General features: G+C 32.3%; 2 protein-coding genes across 2 annotated transcripts; both read right to left on the bottom strand.

Moving 5' to 3' along the window:
- Positions 1-48: 48 nt before the first annotated feature.
- On the bottom strand, positions 49-5,279 carry LOC131610416 (dnaJ protein ERDJ3B-like). The gene is made up of 10 exons (XM_058882363.1): positions 4,890-5,279; positions 4,638-4,786; positions 4,215-4,341; positions 3,629-3,740; positions 2,921-3,037; positions 2,553-2,639; positions 1,097-1,156; positions 923-1,000; positions 638-709; positions 49-503 (listed from the first exon to the last, which is right to left on the bottom strand). The coding sequence occupies exons 1-10, from the start codon at positions 4,958-4,960 to the stop codon at positions 345-347; spliced, it is 1,032 nt and encodes a 343-aa protein (XP_058738346.1). The 5' UTR covers positions 4,961-5,279; the 3' UTR covers positions 49-344.
- Positions 5,280-13,597: 8,318 nt separating this feature from the next.
- On the bottom strand, positions 13,598-19,824 carry LOC131614961 (histone-lysine N-methyltransferase EZA1). The gene is given in 15 exon segments (XM_058886491.1): positions 13,598-13,770; positions 13,773-13,794; positions 13,878-13,964; positions 14,097-14,231; positions 14,320-14,367; positions 14,453-14,540; positions 14,695-14,826; positions 14,951-15,139; positions 15,962-16,112; positions 16,221-16,272; positions 16,387-16,527; positions 16,642-16,726; positions 16,847-17,008; positions 17,118-17,392; positions 19,720-19,824. Coding segments are annotated over 15 exon segments (1,845 nt in total).

Genomic DNA, 19,824 nt, shown 5'->3' with positions numbered 1-19,824 from the left:
TTCATTATGCTTGGGATAATTTGTTGCATTGGCTGCCTTACACCTTGCTTACAAAATGACCCATTGCAAACGCAAAGGAAACTAATACATGTATGTTTTTCTTTCAGCTAGTGTCCTATTAAAATAGCACCGTAATAAGGCACTGACATGGAAAGACAAGGATCATAGGCGACGCATCACTATCAACAACAAAAATAGTTAAACAAGGGGTATCTATTTGTTAACTAACAAAAAATATTGGCGAGAAGCCCAAGGCATGTGTTTGCTGCAACTTACAACAAAACCTCCTACTCATAATATATTGAGGACATGATGAGCGAAATAGCACGTATCCTTAATGTATTCTAAGCAAGAATTGTTTTTATACTTGTTTTTTGTTCCTCTGTAAGTGTGGTGGGGAACAGAACTTCAAATGTGACGTAAAGATCTCCTTTCTTATTGCTCATATGCAATGGCATACCCTCTCCTTTGAACTTCCGCACTTGTTTTGGATTTGTGATTCCCTGAGGGGTCAAAAGAAGTAAGTTAGTTGTGTGCCTCATGTGCTGGTGCTTGGTGTGGATGTGTGTTTTAATGTTTTTGGGGTGGGGGGGATCAACACCAATTATGATCTGCAAAGAAGATATTTCATGCTCACCTTTGCGCTTATATCCACTAGATGTTCATCAAGGTGTTTAAGTGTCTTCTCAAAACCAACAAGGGCTTGAACCTAAAGAAGATTAAGGTTAGTAAACTCTTCTATGCTCAGAATTTTAGGATACAAATATCAGAGAGCAGTTAATGGTTTGCATAATCATGCTAGTTACTAGTAGTTGATACTTACTAGTATCATGGTTAATAATTACACAACTTACAGACTTAAAATGTAATCCGAAATCCTAAAGGTACAATACAAATGAAATAATGCTTTGCTTATACTTACCAGAGTTATAGTGACAGTGGTGTGTAAGTCATTGCCCTCCCTTTTGAAAAGATCATGAGGTGCGGTACGTACGCGAAACTGTTCATATTAACATAAGGATTGTCAGCAAACTGCACACACAATAACATGCATCCTAAACAGTTACTAACATAAATGAAAAACACTGCTACTAACCCTTAAATCTCCAGATTCTCCATCAATTATGGGCTCACCATCCTCATAAAATAGCACCTCCTGTAAAAGGACAAAAATTTGCAATGGTCATCATTCAAGTAAAATTTTAGTTTGGAAAAAACTGAGCATTTTCATCAAGCTTCCATAAATCATCATGTGTACATATCATTCAAGAGTTATGCGATATAGTACCACGCGTTATCTCATGAAATGGAACGACAGTCGAAAAACCTAGCCATACACAGGTAGTATGGTGAATTATAGAATATATAATGGACAAATGGTAATAACAAGTTAACATGAGTGCATTTCGTCCGTTATGTTTGCCTCTCTTTCGTAACATCGAGCATTTCTCATCATTCAATTGTAATATAACAATTGAATGATTGGTAACAAAGATGGGAAATGAATCAAGGGTACAGAAAATGGTGAGGCATATTCAACTGGTTTTGGTTTTCACTCCTCTACATAGTTTGGAAATCGGAACTGAAGTTAAAACAAGGGTCTATTTTCAACATAACCAGGCACGCCCTTAAAATTGAAACTTGAAAAGTCTAGCAACACTGACAATATACACCTTTTCCATTTGTTAGAATTAGCTGCAAGCATCAAACTGATATCACAATGTTTTATTGTGAATCAAGTCAAATGACAAACCATTTAAATCTGGATCTTTGAAATATTAAAAACTTCATCTACATATTATCAATTCTCAAATCTCATGTTCTATGATGACTCTCACAATCTTGTTTCATTCAAGTAGCTGAAGCCATCAACTATTTAAAGGCTGTGCTTGATGTTTATCCAAACTAGAATAATTTCTTCAACATTTACAATAGTTCTGAGATCCTTGAACATTGACACTCACAAATGACGATAAAATGCATCTATTGATCAACTTAGAAAACCTAATAATATCAATAAAAGATTCAAATTCAATATATGTATAAGATTGGCGTCTTTGGCCTGAACCAAAATAAGTTGATCCAACGAGGAACCCTCCAATAAAAGCTAGATGTGAAGAGGAAAAACAAGGTCACTTAAGTACTCCACCAAGCATCTCATATTATTTGAAGTGGAACTTAAGAGCCGACATCTTGGTGGCTGCACTCTACAACGCTACATTTAGTCTTTCCGATCAACAGTATATATGTAGTCTCTTCTAAGACACGAGCAACCTACCCAGATACCATTTGACAAGCATTTGGAGAAGCTCCCTTAAAAGCTGGGGAGAAACCAAGCTATTTAAGTACTCCATCATGCATCTCATACTACTTGACGTGGGACTTATGCGCCGAGAATTATAATACAGAGCTATTGTCTTAATAATTTATATGTCCACATGATTAGACATGCTTCTAAGTGTAGAGCTTAAAAGCGAAATGGGTAGCAAAACATGAAATTATGCATATTTACGTAATGGACTAAACCGTATGTACAAACTTTAAATGTTTACCTGGCCATCTTGCATGCCTTTCTCAATATCAACTGTGACGAAATATCCCTCCCTTACATATTTCACATTAGCACATTGGTCACAGACCTGGATAGGTAAATATCAGAAAGAGAAGTGTAAAGTTTCATAAAAGTTAAGAACACGATTAAAAATAAACCTTCACCCTATAATCCCCTCCAACACATAAGGAAAAAGAAATTGTGAGTATGATTATATAAAGTAAACATTTCCATAGTCATACAATAAAATGTCATGAAACACTGACACTAGAAGTCAGTGTGTTTGCAGTATTAAATATACACCCTAAAATATGGACAAGATAAACAGAAATATTTTTTCTATCAACAACCTCAGTGTGATGTTTTTACCTGCTCTGTCATCTGTTGAAACATTCCAGGCCCAATTTGCCTGTGATAAACCTCATTTCTGCAGTTACAGCGTCTTTTCCCAGGTGCTGGCTTTACAACATTTTTCTCCCTCCAGACCTGGTAATTACAATACCATGATCACAAAGAAACAATCAACAAATGACTTGCAAATTCTACAATTCGAGTCATAAATTCAACCACTTATAGTTTACAACTACGGCATGATAATGTTTATATAGTGGCTACAGACTACAGTGTTTCCTCAATGCAAATATGTAACTATAGAATAGAAACTAAAGCATCTGAAATTTTGAAAGGGGGAAAAAGAACAGCCTCCAGGAATACATGATGTCTCATATGTGTGTGGAATATGTTATATTTGACTTTAGATGGATGAGGCCCAGGTTGATGTAAGTTCTGCATCTCAGCCCCTAAAGTAGTTCTTCTAAGTCGCTTTAATTTTATTTCTGGTTTTCTATTGGTTGAAGTAGCTAAATGAAAATGAGTTTTCCGTTACCATGTGTCATATGAAAACCAGTGTGATAATCTTGAATCTATCCAATGCACATTTAGTATATTATTCAAATAAAATTTGCAGATGTTTAGAAATAGCATGATACTACAGCACAAAGACATTGCACATTGGAAAGTATAAAGATTTATTGCTTGAACTCGGAGCATTGGCTGATAGATTAAATGTGACCTCACCTTCAAGGAACCACCCATGTACAAATCTTCGAGGGTTGCATCCAAATCAACAATAACATCATCACCTTTCACAATTTTCTCTTCTTCCTCCATTGATCCCCCACCAAAGAAACTGAGACACATTCATATATCAGTGTCATTAATAAGAGAAAGTTCAAAACTGGGCCCCACATTATAAGTTAAACATACAAAAATAGCTACATAAATACAAATACACATCAAGAACATAGCAATCCAACTACACAAGGCAGCATAATCTTTGCTCGCAAATGGCTAGATTGAAACTTGTAGCATCAAAAACTGATGCTGACAAGAGAAAACCAATGAATCAATAAAACCATATGAAGGTTCTGATTAGAGTATGCTAGTATTTATAATAACATAAAACCTTTATAGCTTTCTATAATTGTTTCTCTTGTACACAAACATGTATCATGCGATTTTTTGTTTCCATATATCAATGCAAGTAAAAAAAAAGGTCAAGTGAAGATATAGTAATTACTCCGAGAATACATATCTTAAACGTAATAGTGATAATTGATAGGTTAAGAACTAATATACAAAAAGCCAGAGTGATGAATCTTACGAGTTAAAAATATCCTGCATGTTCATCCCACCACCTCTTCCTCCACCAGCCGCATGCTGCTTCAAACCCTCTTCACCGTACTTATCATAAATATTTCTCTTCTCGCTATCGGACAACACTTCATATGCTGGCAGAGACAACAACGAAAAAGCAGCCATTAATAACAAAAAATAAGAGCCCATTTAAATTAACTCAATTGAACATATCCACAGACATACACATTTGTGAGACTTTTTTGGAAAGCTTATACAAACCACTTATGACATAATCATAACCTATTTTCAGCTTATTTTCATAAACTCTCAATGATAGCTTCTGAAAATAGTTTATAGCATATTAAAAATCTTATTTTCACAAACTACATCATGAAAATACCAAATAAAAACAAACAAAAGCAACGATACATGTATACATATATACTACCATTGTTAATCTCCGCGAATTTCTTATTAGCTTCTTCATTCCCCGGATTCTTATCAGGATGATACTTCAATGCCAGTTTCCTATACGCTCTCTTAATCTGATCATCCCCCGCACTCTTCGACACTTGCAGTATATCGTAATAGCTCTTTCTGCGTAACGAAACATCAAACAAACAAATACAGAATCAGAATTTTCCAACGAAATCGCAAACAGAGAAACGGAAATGAAAAAAAACGAAAACATGAAAATTACGCGGCAAAGGAATTGAGTGCATAACAAAGAGCGCAGAGAAGGAACAGCAATTTGGCTCTTCGATGCGCCATTGAAGATTCGGATCTCTCCGAAACTCTACTATACTCGTTCGGATCTCGATGTGAATTAGGGTTTGTGATGAAAAACGAAATGTGTTATGTCGCGTTTGGCGTATGAATGTGTTGTGGAATCGCTTCTTCAGTTACGACGGAGCTTTTACAGTGACAGGCGTGGAAGTGATTCCGCGAAGACTTGACTCATGGAGTCGAATCTACGCTTTGCAACGTGTTCGTTGCGAAACTAACCAATCATCTTCAGCCTTTGGTTGTTTTAGCCAATCGTGTTTCGCCACGTCGGATTTTGTCGATGCGAACTCGTTTTATGATTGAGAAATGGAAAATAACGAATTTGCGTTTTATTTACGTACTTCATTTTTCTAAAGCTTAGTGTTGGTTTGGTTGTTTGATTTTTAAGATAAATTAGGTAAAAATGGTCGATTTGAGGTTGTGAATAAAAATTTTATGAATTTATTTAAGAGATTTAATTGGGAAAGACATATTAGCTATAGATAAATCTTGTTGAGAATTTGTTAAATAGTCTTTAAAATGGGGTGGACCATTAATATTTAGTTGAACTATTTAACATTTCAACTATTAAGTTTTAACTTTGTCAAAAAAAAAAGGTCTCAAAAGTGTGATTTATGGCACGATTGTTTGGGTCATCCTAGTTCAACAATGATGCGTAAAATAGTTGACAGTATTCGTGATCATCCATTGAAAGGTTTAAAACTTACAAAAGAATATAGACAATATGAAGCTTGTTTTATGGGCAAACTAATAACAAAGCATTCACCGGGTAAGATTCAGATAGAATCATCTGCATTTCTTAAAAGAATTTAAGGTGATATATGTGGACCATCAATCCACCATCATGACTATTCAGGTATTTTATGGTATTAATTGATACATCTAGTAGATGGTCATATGTATGTTTACTGTTAAGTCGTGATATCGCATTTGCAAAATTTCTTGCACAAATAATTAAACTAAGAGCGTAATTCCCTAATTATACTATAAAGCAGAAATTGGTGTCACTGTGCATATGAAGGGCATTTCAAATGCTCCTGAATATAGATACAAGAATTCTAATGAAAGGAAGATAGTTGCTTCTAAAGAAAAATAAGGAGGTTCATATGCCACATAAAAAGAAAGTTATGGCAAGTAAGGAAATTCAGAAATAGATAAAAGAAGTTGTAGCCTCTATTATTTTTTATGCCTACCAAGATAAGAAGTGGTAGAATTCCTCATAACGTTGTTGCATCTTCTACCACAAATAATCCTGAGAAAAAGATATTAAAAAAATGGTTCTTCTATGAGAAGAAAAGGAAGATGATCAACCTCTAAGAAGGGGAATAAAGAAACAGACTCGAGAACTAATTTTATACTCTGTATAAGAAAGTGCCAAACTTCTGGTGCCTGTTCTAGAAGACATGGCTGTGAAAGAACCTTATGCAGCTGAGTTTATGAGGAAACAAGCAAGGGATGTTGTAGCTACTGTTGAATCTATACTGAAGAATCTTCAAATGATGGGAATCAACAATTGGAAAAGTGTTTGCTTCTAAGACTCAAGTTCAAGAAGTTGTTACGAGATAAAACAAAGATGCTTAGATTGAACCATATGTTGTTAAGGTTCCTCAAATGCCTCTGACTGCAACAATGTCTGAAGTTGAAGATACTGTGAAGGAGGATAAACTTACTGAGAAAGAAATTATAGGTATTGCAGAAACTGTAGAAACATGTAACAATTTGGATCATAACTTTGATATAGTTCTAGATTCTTCCTTCCACCTTAACATCAAATTACTAACCCCTTCTCCTTCACATGAACTCACACCTTTACCCATTCATGACGCAAGTCTATCTTTAGAACCTATCATGAATTCTCCCAAACCTAGTACAACCTCTGCAACACCAACCATAATTCAGACATTAGAAAATGTTCTCAAACCATCTATTTTAGATGTATTTTCAAGGAAAATAGTTGGTGAGTTCACTTCTGAACAAAACCAACTGGAACTGGATATAGTATATGAGGAACCCTCTTTTCCAAAAATCTTGGAATCCTCTTAAAAAAAGCCATCTAAATCTACCTCACAAATATTCTGACTTTGATTATACCATATCATCATTAACCTCTACACCTTCTTCGTCTGAATGTTCTGACTTTGATTATTCAAAGTTTAAACCATTGAATGTTGCACCTCTTAAGTCCATACCATTTAATGCTACAACTTCTGAAACTTCACAACCAAAAGTTGAAACAAACCTTGGCTAATCCGAACTTAACCCTGGACCTTAACCTAATCTTGTTCAGTCCCAATCTAAAGCTCAATTTGCATCTCAACTTCAGACTGGAGCTGAACAAGACACCTTTGACCAAAAAATCAATTAAAACCACCTTGTGCAACCCTAACCAAAAATTGCATCCCAAACTGACCTTGAACAAGTCACTCATAGCCAACCTCCACCATAAGCCACTATAGACCAAATTGTCCCATAAATAATCCTTAACCACCAGTCTCCACCTTTTGATCATCACTCTTCTCCTAATAGAGAAGTAGATGTTGTATCAGAATCTGACATAGTACCTTTATCTTTTCCCTTTACACCTCACCCAAATCTCCAACTAAACTTTCCACCTCACATCAAATACCGAATGAAAGAGTTTAAAATTCTTATCTTTGGTAGGGTTCAAAATATGGTTGATGGGACACTCTCAGAACCTCTATGGATGCAATCCTCGAAAATCTCAAGGCTTTCTCATCTGAGTATGTAGCTTCTTCCATCCAAAAGCGTGAGAACCTATAAGAGAAATTGGCTTTGTAGTTGCCACTCAAGAGGTCATGGTTGCTAAGCAAGAAGAGATGAAATTTCTAGATGATGAATGTGTATGCAAGGCAAGATGAAATGGGTTTTGATATCAAAGCTATCCTGGAGCTTCTAAAGCTTAAACCATGGGTTTTTGTATTTAGAAAACCCTTTCATTATCGTATTTTCATTTTGAACATGTTTTGATTCATAGTCAGTTCTAACACTGCATTGAACATTCAAAGAAAATCCTTAATATGCAGATTCTGAAGAATCAACTTCTGAATAGGTTAACTTCTGAAGACTAGAGTCTGAAGAAAGTCAACCTCGGAAGGATCAAAACCTAAGACTCAAACTTTGAAGAAGTCAACCTTTGAAGACTCAGAGGCCGAAGGATCAGAAGCTGATATTCATCTTCCGAAGTCTCGGAATTTGAATCCAGTCAAAGCTCAAGAATCAAGAAACTCTGATAGTACACTATCAAACTCTGAAGACATTTTGTCTTCTTCTGATTGTCCTTTTCTGATCACGTGAAGACTAAGTAGAAATCTACAAAAGTCAGAATGATTGCAACTGATAATTCCTCTTGTAGCAAAGGTTGTTCAAACAGCATCTCAACGGCATTAACCATATCAAGAAGCTTTCCAACGTCTCTTATGATACTTCTTTCAATGACTCCTTGTGCATGAAATCTTCTCTAACGACTCTTTTGTGTTTCTCTATAAAAGGAGTTGTAAACTTGGAGAAGAAACACAACACTACGCCTTGACAAACAAATAGTTATTACATTGTCAAAACTATTTCACAAGCTTAAACTTATAAATTATTATCAATTATATATTCTTATAAGTTCTTAAGTCTTTCAGTATTTTTGTGTTGTGTTTTGTTTACATCTTTAAGTGTATATTAAGTGTAAGTCTTAAACTATCTTTAATATGTAAGATAGGTTGTTATAAGTCTCTTGCTTGTTGCTTGAGAATTTGAAGTCTCTTGATTGTATGATTGAGCATTTGGAAATCCCTTGTTGTGTTTTTGAGCATTTGTAATTATATTTGATTATAGTGAAAATATCTTGAAAGTGCAAGGGGACTAGACTACTCCTAATTTGTAAGAGGAACCAAGATACATCATTTGTGTTCTTCTTTACCTCTAAACCTTTAATTCGGTGCATACTTCATTTGATTGTGTTTTTTTTGTTTTCCAAATTGAAAACTGATTTGGTGTATCATAGATTTAATCTCATGTTTTTGTTTGTCTTCTATTTTTTGATTCAGATCTAAAAAAGATTGTTTATTACATTTTGGATCTGGAATCAATGATCGATCTAAATCATGGTATCTTCAATTTTTAATGATTTTATATTTGATTTTCATATTGAAAAAATTAGAGACTAATTTACATTGTACATATTTTATTTATTCCAGACTTAAATTCTTGGTTTCATTATGTGGTGAAGGTCAACCATAGGATGCTTGAGTGAGGTTCATTTTTTGTCACGAAAATTGATTGAATCGTTGGATTGTGTTTTTTTTTCAAATTTAAAACTGTTTTGGTGTATCATAGATTGAAGCTCATTTTTTTGTTTGACTTTTATTATCAGATTCAAATCTAAAAAAGATTGTTGATTAGATTTTGGATCTGGAACCAATAAGAGATCTAAAACATGGTATCTTCAAGCTTTAATGATTTTATATTTAATTTTCATATTGAGAAGTTAGAGACTAATTTACATTGTATATCTTTTATTTTTGCGGTCACAAATCTGAAAAATATCAATATGAGCTTTATGAACTAAAAAAAAGAAGATAATTTGATTGTCATGTTCAAAATATGTTTACCATATTGTGGTTTTTAAAATTCTAGAATATAATTGTTAATTACAGTCATTCGAAAAAAATCTAAATAAATCGAGCAAAGCAAAAGAAATATATGAGTGAAAAGAGAAACGAACTTGAAATTCAAAGGCACAGTCGGTAGCATTTGAGGTCATTGAGGAATATGCGAATACATAAAATAGCTTCGGAAAAAAGATAAGAATTGATGGAAGAGTGAGAGTATGAAAATTAAGCAAAAGAACCAATGTCGCATTTTAAATAAGAGTGCGGAACAATGTTGTTCTTTTGGGGGCGCGTCACAGCCCTAAACACAATCATTTTTCAAAATGATATATTGGTTTTCAAAAACAAAATTGAGAAAGGGGAAATTTTATTTTTGAAATTGGTATTAATGATTATTTTACAATTGCGTCAGAAGGGATTTCAACTCAATACTTTGAGGTCACAATTCATTTACCACTGAGTTAACACCACAAATATAAAAATAATAAATTGATTGAGGTGCTAATACTAATCATAAAATTTAGTATATTTTCATTAAAAAATAATAATTTTAAAATAAATATATTTTTTATATTAAAGCAACAAAAAAAAATTAAAATATAAAAATTATTAAAAGAAAAGAAAGTTCTAAATCATTCTCTTTTAAAATAATATTAATGTCTTCGATATGAATTTGACCTTGTACCACTAAGGATGGTACAATGGGTTGGGTGAACCCATTTACCTGTCATTTTTCACATATTGAGTTGAGATTTTGAGCCTCCAATTTATCATGTTGAAAAAAGGGAGAAGGTAAGGCAACATGGGTTTCCCTGCAGACTATTTAAAAATATTATTTTTTTTGAAAAATTTTAACTCGACTAATCAATAAATAAAAATTATGTTTTACTATTTTTTTTAATACATAACCAACCTTTTGATTTTTTTTTTTATAAAAGCAAAGCCTGTATTACTTAATTGGAATAATGGTTTACATTATGGTCCATATGAGTCTTAGGCCTATTAGGGTTTATAACTTTGTTGTGCTTGGTATTCACTTGCTCAATCGTCGCTTTCGTGTTTACTCAAAGGGTATTTGTAACACCCGAATTCTACCCGATAAATTATTCGATAATTATAATGAAAAACCAGAGTTATTTAAAAACTTTTATCAATAATTGATATGTCACATTTCGTCATTCAAATCATTTATGGCATACATGCTTTCATCACAGATACATAGCACATATAACTAAAACGGACAATTATAACATTTAATTTAATCCTCAAAATCACTTCAATAAACAAAATTATTTAATCTCGCAGCGGAATCACAAAACTTCACAAAATTTGAATTTAATCATAGCATCTTCGCAATATAGCTTTAAGCTACAATTCAACAATAAAACATCACTAAAAATTCAGCAAGTAACAAATAATTAAAACACGCGTTTATCCCCCCGAGTGCTACGTATCAGAGCGACCACCGACTCGACTCAAATCGTCTAAATCTTCATCAAAGCTACCACCTACACGTTACCAGTATAAAGGTAACGGCGAAACAAATAAAAGGGTGAGATATCTAACCATATAAATAAAGTTATGATATACAGTATATTAGAGTTAGAAATCATAAAATCCATCACGTCGCAGTATAATTGTTACACTTTACTTCACATCATTTTTTCACCCAAAACGGTTCGATTCACAATACATGTCACAATACTTCACATCATTTGTAGCTGATCTGCACTGGATCTATTTTCATCATACAACACATGGTAATGCGTTGGTCGACTATGCTCCGGGAGAGTTCAGTTATCTTGGATAACGTTGAAGAAGTAATGTTTTACTGTTGAGCTATGCTTTTTTGGAGGCCTTTTTTGTTTGAATATGGATTAGAACTACTAGTCTCATCGATCTCAGTTTGTGACACTTTTGATGTCTGTGTTTTTATTAGGTTGATGTAATTTTATTTTTATTATGTTTGACACTATTTGTAAGATTTATAAGATGTTTTCTTTTCGTGTACTATATATATGATTACATTTACACTACACTACTATGATATACTATGCAAAATTTATGATTCTTAACTGTTTCAAGCAAATGAATACATCATTAGAAGCGGAAAAATTATGATTCTTTTTTGCTGCATAATTTTTTTGGCTAGTGCATGTTTCGAGTAGATAACGAACATCAAATGACAAATAACAAACAAACATAGTTAACAAACATCAGATGACAAACAACAAACAAGCATAAAAAGTACTCCAAACACATGAAAACCTAGATACTACCGGAAGATTCTGGACGAATCAGACACTTTATTATATCGTCAACGGATCTTTGGATCTGCGCATCCAATTCAAACGGACCTTTAGTTATCCTACGGCGAAATGATTTCCAAATGTCCTTCACATCTTCATCATTCTTCAACTCGATTAAGTTGTATTTCACCCCTCCACTTGTATCAATCCAGTCCTCTCAAAACTCGATCTTTGTCACCCTTTTGTTATCAGAATCAGGCAGCAAATTGTTCAACGTTTCCTTCAAGGTGGCAAAGGATTTAGGCCCATCTGGAATCTTGGTTAGAACAGCAAGGTTGCGGCCATTGAAATACACTTCTACATTGATAAAATACTGAGGAAGAGGCATTTTGTTAAAATGATGTGTTATCACATAACCATAACACCCCTATTTATACAAATGGTCGTGCATTCTAGACCACACAAATGTGTCGGTGCAATCAGGACCCTCCAAAAGTGACGGCAAAATCTCAACCTTTTACAAAAACAAAAAATTGAAACATACTGGAATTTTAGTTTATTTGAAATTTCTGGTATACCAGAAATTTAAAATAAACTAAAATTCCGGTATGTTGTAACGAAAATTTAAAAATAACTTAATTTCCGGTATTTTTTACCGAAAATTTTGAGGTGCATACCGGAAATTTTGTTCGAAAATTCTTTGGTTTTCAAATTTTATTAACAGGGGTAAAATTGGAATTAAAAAATTTGGGGGGGGGTGGCAGGTACAAATTATGGGATGGCAAGTTAATTTCTCGTGTTTCTCTTATGTTTAGTCTATTTTAAGTTTGTACTCATGGTATTTGATGGAATGCCTTAAAGATGTTTGAATGAAGGAAATGCGTTTATGAGTGAGAGTCTAACAATGGTTGTTGTAAATAAGACTCTCTTTTCCACTCAACAAATGATTCCTTCACATATGGTGAGTTTAATCAACTATGAAAACCTGTATAATCGAACCACGTCTCCCAAAAATAAAGAAATGATCTGTAACCGAATAGATTTAAAGATTTTGATTCCTAAACACACTTATCATTTGTGTAAGAATTTTGCTTAGTTGTTTGAACTAAAAAATGGATTGATAATACTCTATTGATTTATTGATGTCCAAATCTTGATTGACTTAGTTATTAATATTGCTTTTAGAATGTCGATGAGAATTTTCAGACACATTGTGTTTCACCATGTTTGTACTTCATTTTATCTAATACATATTGTTGTTTACGATAAAAAAAACTTATTTGCATCTGCACAACTGTTTATCAATTTAAATTCTTATATATAAATTTACATAAGCTATTTATGTAGAGAATGGTAAAATAATTTTAAATTGTTTTATATATGCTATAAAATATTTCACAAAATATTTAGAGAAATTTATGAAAGTAAATTGAAAAAAACATATAAAGTTATTCTTATAAATTTTTCTAAACAATCTCAAAATTTATGTTAATAGATAAATTCATATAAATGAATCCAAATAGATTTTGTCATTCTTATGCAACTCATACATATTTTGTTCCAATAATAATACATTAATTATAAAAGAATAAAAAAGATAGCAATACAAACACCGTATTGTTTAAAGTATTAATTCAGTAAAAATAACTTAAAAGTATTAGAAACAACAATTTCAAACACTACATGATCAATTCAAAATTGTTCATGGAGAGAAAATACAATAAAAATTGGACACTAGTTTTCCATTTATCCTATCAACGACGAAACTTAGTTTTTTTATCAGAAAATGTTGGATCACGTTTCTTGGATTTACCTTCATCTACAAATTCACGAAACCAACGTTGGCTTTGAAGTTTTTCATCATAGTTGTAATCAACGAAAAGCTCCTCACCGGCTTCAATGCGTTTCTTTGCAAATATTCCCATTGATGATCTCCAGCAACAGACATAAGCTATTCAAAAAGTAACATTGATTATGAAATTTCCACAATAGAATTCACAATGTAAGTTTATATAATGCAGTTTTTAGACTAACCTTTGCATAGCAATTGGGATTTGTTGAGTGGTTTGCGAATTTTAACTTGTTTCCTTTGCGATAAGCATCAAGGCAATACTGAAGATTCTCCGCATTCACATAGTTAGAATATTAGAACATCATTCGTTATTTAATTAAAGATTAGACAATGTGTTTAGATTTAAACTTGATATTTTGAATTATGATCAAACAATCATCAATGTCTCGAATAGTTCATACGAAACACTTACATCATGATTCAAGTTGAAAAGAAAAGTCTGCACTGTCATATAACTTTCCACGTATATCACCTTCTTCATGAGTGAGTATTTCACCAGTGTACTCTCCTATAAACTCATCTTTGTTCACAGGGTTCTGAAATGCATTAACAATTAGTAATAAGAATATATATACTTTCATATCTTAAAGAATAAATAATATAAATAAGTGAGAAAATTTCAACCTTTAAGAAAACTCTCCATCCAACAACATTATACCTTCTCAAAAGAACCTAACAAATAAAATAAAATAAAAAACAATGTAAATATTCACAAACTAATGAATTAAACATATATAAGACCATCAAAAAATATTACCTTTTGTTTTTTCTTCAAAAGAAATATCATATTTTCACATTGACTCTCTCCACGATTAAATGACTCTCCTAATAAATTGTCTCCACAACTATATAAAAAATAACATAAATAAATTCATTACATTAATCATGGCAATTTGGATAATTTAATCACCATGTTTGAAATAATATTACATAATCATTCATGTAGAATATAATAAAATATATAAGAACAATAAAATCAATTTAACAAAAAGGCATTACCTAACCCAACAATTCCGACATATATCTGGGTCACATTCTCGATCTGCTGCAAAACATGGACATTTTCGAGTTTTACATTGACCCGTAAGACAATGACACCCTCCAAATCGTTTCATACATAGCTTAGAACACCTAAAAAAAATAGACCACATTAAAACAAAATTTGTTAATTAACAACTAATTACTCTGTCTAAAGAATTGTTCAAATAAATAATATTTTTCAAAAAAGAATATAATTGAATGATAATTGACATACCCGCAATATTTTTCACAACAAAATCCATTATTAACACAAGAACATTTCTTTCCACACAAACCTTCACATTCACAAGGTGTATATTGAATATTAGCTTCTTTCCCATTAGTCATATTTTTAAACGTAGATGGAACTCCTGCTGACTTTGAAGATTTTTTAAGCCTCTTAGGTTTGACCTGTTTTTTATGCCTACGTGGGGGATGTGTTGATGTGCATAAGGTATATCCTTATGCACGGTTCATAAATACTCAAATATTGTTTATAATACTCAAAGTATTATATTTATTACTCAAAATAATATACAGATTACTCAAAATAGTATAAATATTACTCAGAACAATGAATATATTACTCAAAATAGTTAAAATTCAATATTACTCAGAATAATGTAAATATTACTCAGAATAAAGTACTCATTACTCACAATTAATAATTACTCATAATTAATAGATGTGTATAAATAATACATATATTATTCATGGATTAAGATATTATTACTCGTTTCTAACTAAAATGTTACTCGAAACAATTTAAATATTACTCGTACGAGACTTATGCACCGTGCATAAGGATATACCTTATGTACATCAACCTGACCCCCTACGTGGCTTGGAAGATATTTCATTAAATTTTCCATTTTGGTTCATGGATCCATGTAGAATTGACATTTCATATTGCATGTATCTAGCAACTTCCTTGCAAGTCTTCCATCCAAAAAATAAGTTTTTAGATATAAGGCAACTGCAGAGCATATGAGTTGTATAATTAGTCAGACGTGATTGTGAAGCACGACAACTGACACAAACATCAGACGCGACACGTATGTTGACATGCCAATCCTAGTAATATTTTAAAATAATAATAATAAATCGAACGTAATCATAAATATTAGTGTCATGTTAGTCTCCAACACTGACATAAACACAAACACATCTTTTTTCAGAGGTGTCGTTACTACAAAATTTATGTCTGTGTTTTAAGTGTAATGTAAAAAACAAGAAAGGTTCATACCTATTTCTCCCAAACATTTCTACTCCCTTCGAGTGTAATTCTTTCTCCAAAAGTTTCCAATTTGAAACACTCAAATCTTCTTCAACTTGTCCTTCCATTGAATTAGCCATGTAACAGTGGTCACTACATGGTTTTTGTTCACCTTTTGGTCCTGACCAAGTTAGTTGTTTTTCCCTCTGAAAATTAAACAATCATCAAAATTTATTTATTAATTAATGAATTTGCATGTTAAGAAATGAATGTATAGGATTTTTTTTACTTAACGGATATATTATCTTTTGAGAATTTCTATGCAAAGAACAATTAAAGATCTACAAAGTACAATAAAATCACAAAAATAAACATATATAATATATTCATAATCATAATAGACAACATAATGATGACAAAAATTTACAAAAACATGATAATTTTAAAGTATTTACCATGCATTTACGACATAAAAGAGGGTCAAAAGCATCTAAAGTTTCGCTCAAACTTTTGTTCAAAAATGTCTCAATGTGAGATTCACTTTCTTCATGATATATAGAACTTTGGTCATTTTCCTCTAAAATTTTATACCTCTCCTGCATATTTTAATTGACAAGATTTTTTCAAAATAATAAATAATTAGTTTCTTATTATACATAAATCTCTTAATTCTCAACATATATTTGATAGACAATGCGTATTATAATTACCAGAATTTCAGAACTCGGGTGCTCGATTGCTTTGCTAACAATACTCAACACCTCTTCAACTAAACCATGTTCTTCAAATACCATCCTATATATTAAACAATCAAGATAGCATTTTTTTAGTATATAATCAACTTGAATTTTTTGAATAAAGTAGAAAAATATGATGCACAAGAAATTTTAAGTTTGTATTAAATTTAAATTTTACCTCAAAAATTTGTCTTCACCTTCTGAAAAGGCGCATTTAGCTTTCTCGTCCTGTTCAAACTCTTCATCACTATCACTACATATTATTGTTACACCTTGACGATGATCATAAAATACATCTTTTCTTCTAGCACTTGAGTCATCTTCCGTCATTTTTTTATTTCTGTTTTGCATGAATTTAAAAAAAATAGTGAATACACGAATCAAAGTTCATATAATTTGCATTTAAGAGGATTCATGGAAAATATTTGGAACTTATAAGTAAAGTGTACCTGGATAAAGGGATCCAAACTGTATATGGTGGCAATTTTTTCACGAATGGGATCTTGACACTTTCCATAAATAATGCATCTAGAATGTAGACATTGTCATCTTCTTCCAAAGCTTGAGTGGTTGAGCCATTGAACTTGTAAATAGGATGATCCATTATTGAAGAAAGTTTTTGAACATTATTTTTCTCAAATTGTAATGATTTATTTCTTGATGTTTCTAACATGGCATTCGAAAGATGGGATTGGATATTCTTCTCATTCCTAGCAATCTTTTCCTAAAGAAAGATAATTAAGGTAAATTACAAGCATTTCAAAGAAAATAAGAGATCTTCATTCAATTTTTATAAGTACATGGTAAAAATTTCACATATATTTAAGAAATGATATTATTTAATTGTGCATAGAAAATAAAAAAGAACTAGACTAATAATAATTTCTCAAAAATAACTTAGTTAACTCAATCAATATAGAGTATAAAATGTTACTAGTAGAATAATATTTTTTTCCCTTCCCTTTTAACAATTATCAGATAATGAGTTATCACACTCGTCTAAATAACATATATTTTAAAAAACCAAAATAATATCAGTAAAACTACATAGACTAAAACCAAAATGTGATTATTTATGTATATTAGAGATTCACCTAACGCATACTTATAGAATTGGCTTGTAAGCTGAAGGATGTCATTTTATATAAATTCTTTAAAAGTTCTATCTCTAGTCAATGCAAGACTTGGTATCTTCTCAATACACCCCTCACGCCCATCACTATTTTGAGGCTTGTGCATGAATATAAATGATGAAAAACCCATGGTCCGATCGATAGGCTCTGATACCATATTAGATATTGACCAGTATAAAGGTAACGACGAAACAAATAAAAGGGTGAGATATCTAACCATATAAATAAAGTTATGATATACAGTATATTAGAGTTAGAAATCATAAAATTCATCACGTCGCGGTATAATTGTTACACTTCACTTCACATCATTTCTTCACCCAAAATGGTTCGATTCACAATACACGTCACAAAATACATCACATGAATTCATAATTCAAATCATGGCAATTCACATAACTTCATAATCATGCACAACAAAATGAGACTCAAACAAATGCACATGCATGTGGTACCCAGAGCTTCAACCCTCATCGCTAATTGTCAGTTATTAGAGGCATCAAAACAGGCATAAGCCTTCGTCACTGTTTGCCAATCCAGGCCGTCATAAAAATGCATTGTATGTGACTCGATGAATGCAACATCACATACATAATCACAACAGCATCGTCACGAGGCATACGCCTATATCACAATTATTACCAATAATTAGAGGTAATACATCATCACAATAATTCTTGCACTTCACAATATCCACGAGAATAGTCATGTCACAACATCGCAATATATCATAACAACCAATCAACGATAACAATTCAACAACAACAAATCAACACAATTAATCCACACAAACATCGCAATACATCACAAGAAAATAGCGGTTAGCGGATTAACCCCGAAATGGTCCTTCCCAGATTATTTTAGTTATTATTATTCATTTCTGTTATTATAATAACTGGGGATAAATTCTGCTACTTGTTACTACCCCTTACTATCTTTGTTATGCAACTAGTCATTTACGGATGTGCAACAAAACCTGCTACTAATACTTCCATTTCTATTCTTATTCACCTTTACTTGCTATTATAAATTTACTTATTTTAATATTTAAAGTTGATCATCCACTACTGAATATCACACGAGTAATTCACTGTTGTAATCTAAAATCCTGCTAAGTCATCCCAATTCTCCTAATTAAATTCGTTGTTAGTCTCATTTTATTTTTTCTGTTGTTACTGAATTCGTTAAAAGAAAATGGTGGGAATATATTAAGTCTAAACTCCTATGACTATACTAAATAATATCATAGTTGTCATTGCTATTAATTAAATTGGTTAAGTCATTTAGTATAACCAAAATTATATTAAACATGGATACTAGCACTTAGGTAGATAATCATTAGTGGAAAATATCTATGGCCCCCACCCCTTAATATTAAGGCAACCGTCCCACTTAGTTTTTTTTTTCTCTTGTACTGGGGCGCCCACCCCACTCTTATCGGGCCCCCACCCCCATTTGTTCATCATACAGGGCGCCCACCCCTTATGTATGGGGCGCCCACCCCATAATCATGTGGCCCCCACCACAGAATCCTAATTCTTCTATTCTTCATCCCAATTCAAATCATTCCCAGAATCGCTTCATATTTTCCAGTAATTCAACAACACAAAAAATCATCAGTCACACAATCGTCGATTCAATTAATCGTAGCACATCATTAGCAGAATTATGGATTAAGCATAGTCATTCGATGTTCATCACAGAAACACAATTCATCGTATAATTTTTCAGAAACATCACATAACAGTAAAACAATAAAATCATACAAACGCAGCAACGATTCATCGTACGAATTTTTCAGAAAAATCACACAACAACAAACACCAAAAATTATACCAAACAGAGATAAAATTATAATCCCAAACCCCACATACGATTCATCATATCCCTATTTATAGAGCAAGAACCCCACCCTTACCTTGTATTCGGAGTCCGCTCTACAATTCGTTCCTCCGATTGAAATTCCGGTCGAATCCAAGCTTTTCGGCTTCGCATAATTATCCTGTTTTCTCTTTTCCGGCAT

The sequence above is a fragment of the Vicia villosa genome, linkage group LG6, assembly GCF_029867415.1.
Source record: "Vicia villosa cultivar HV-30 ecotype Madison, WI linkage group LG6, Vvil1.0, whole genome shotgun sequence".
Classification (NCBI taxonomy): Eukaryota; Viridiplantae; Streptophyta; class Magnoliopsida; order Fabales; family Fabaceae; genus Vicia; species Vicia villosa.
The sequence above is the reverse complement of the archived record's forward strand: the minus strand, read 5'-3'. Positions and strand labels throughout refer to the sequence as shown.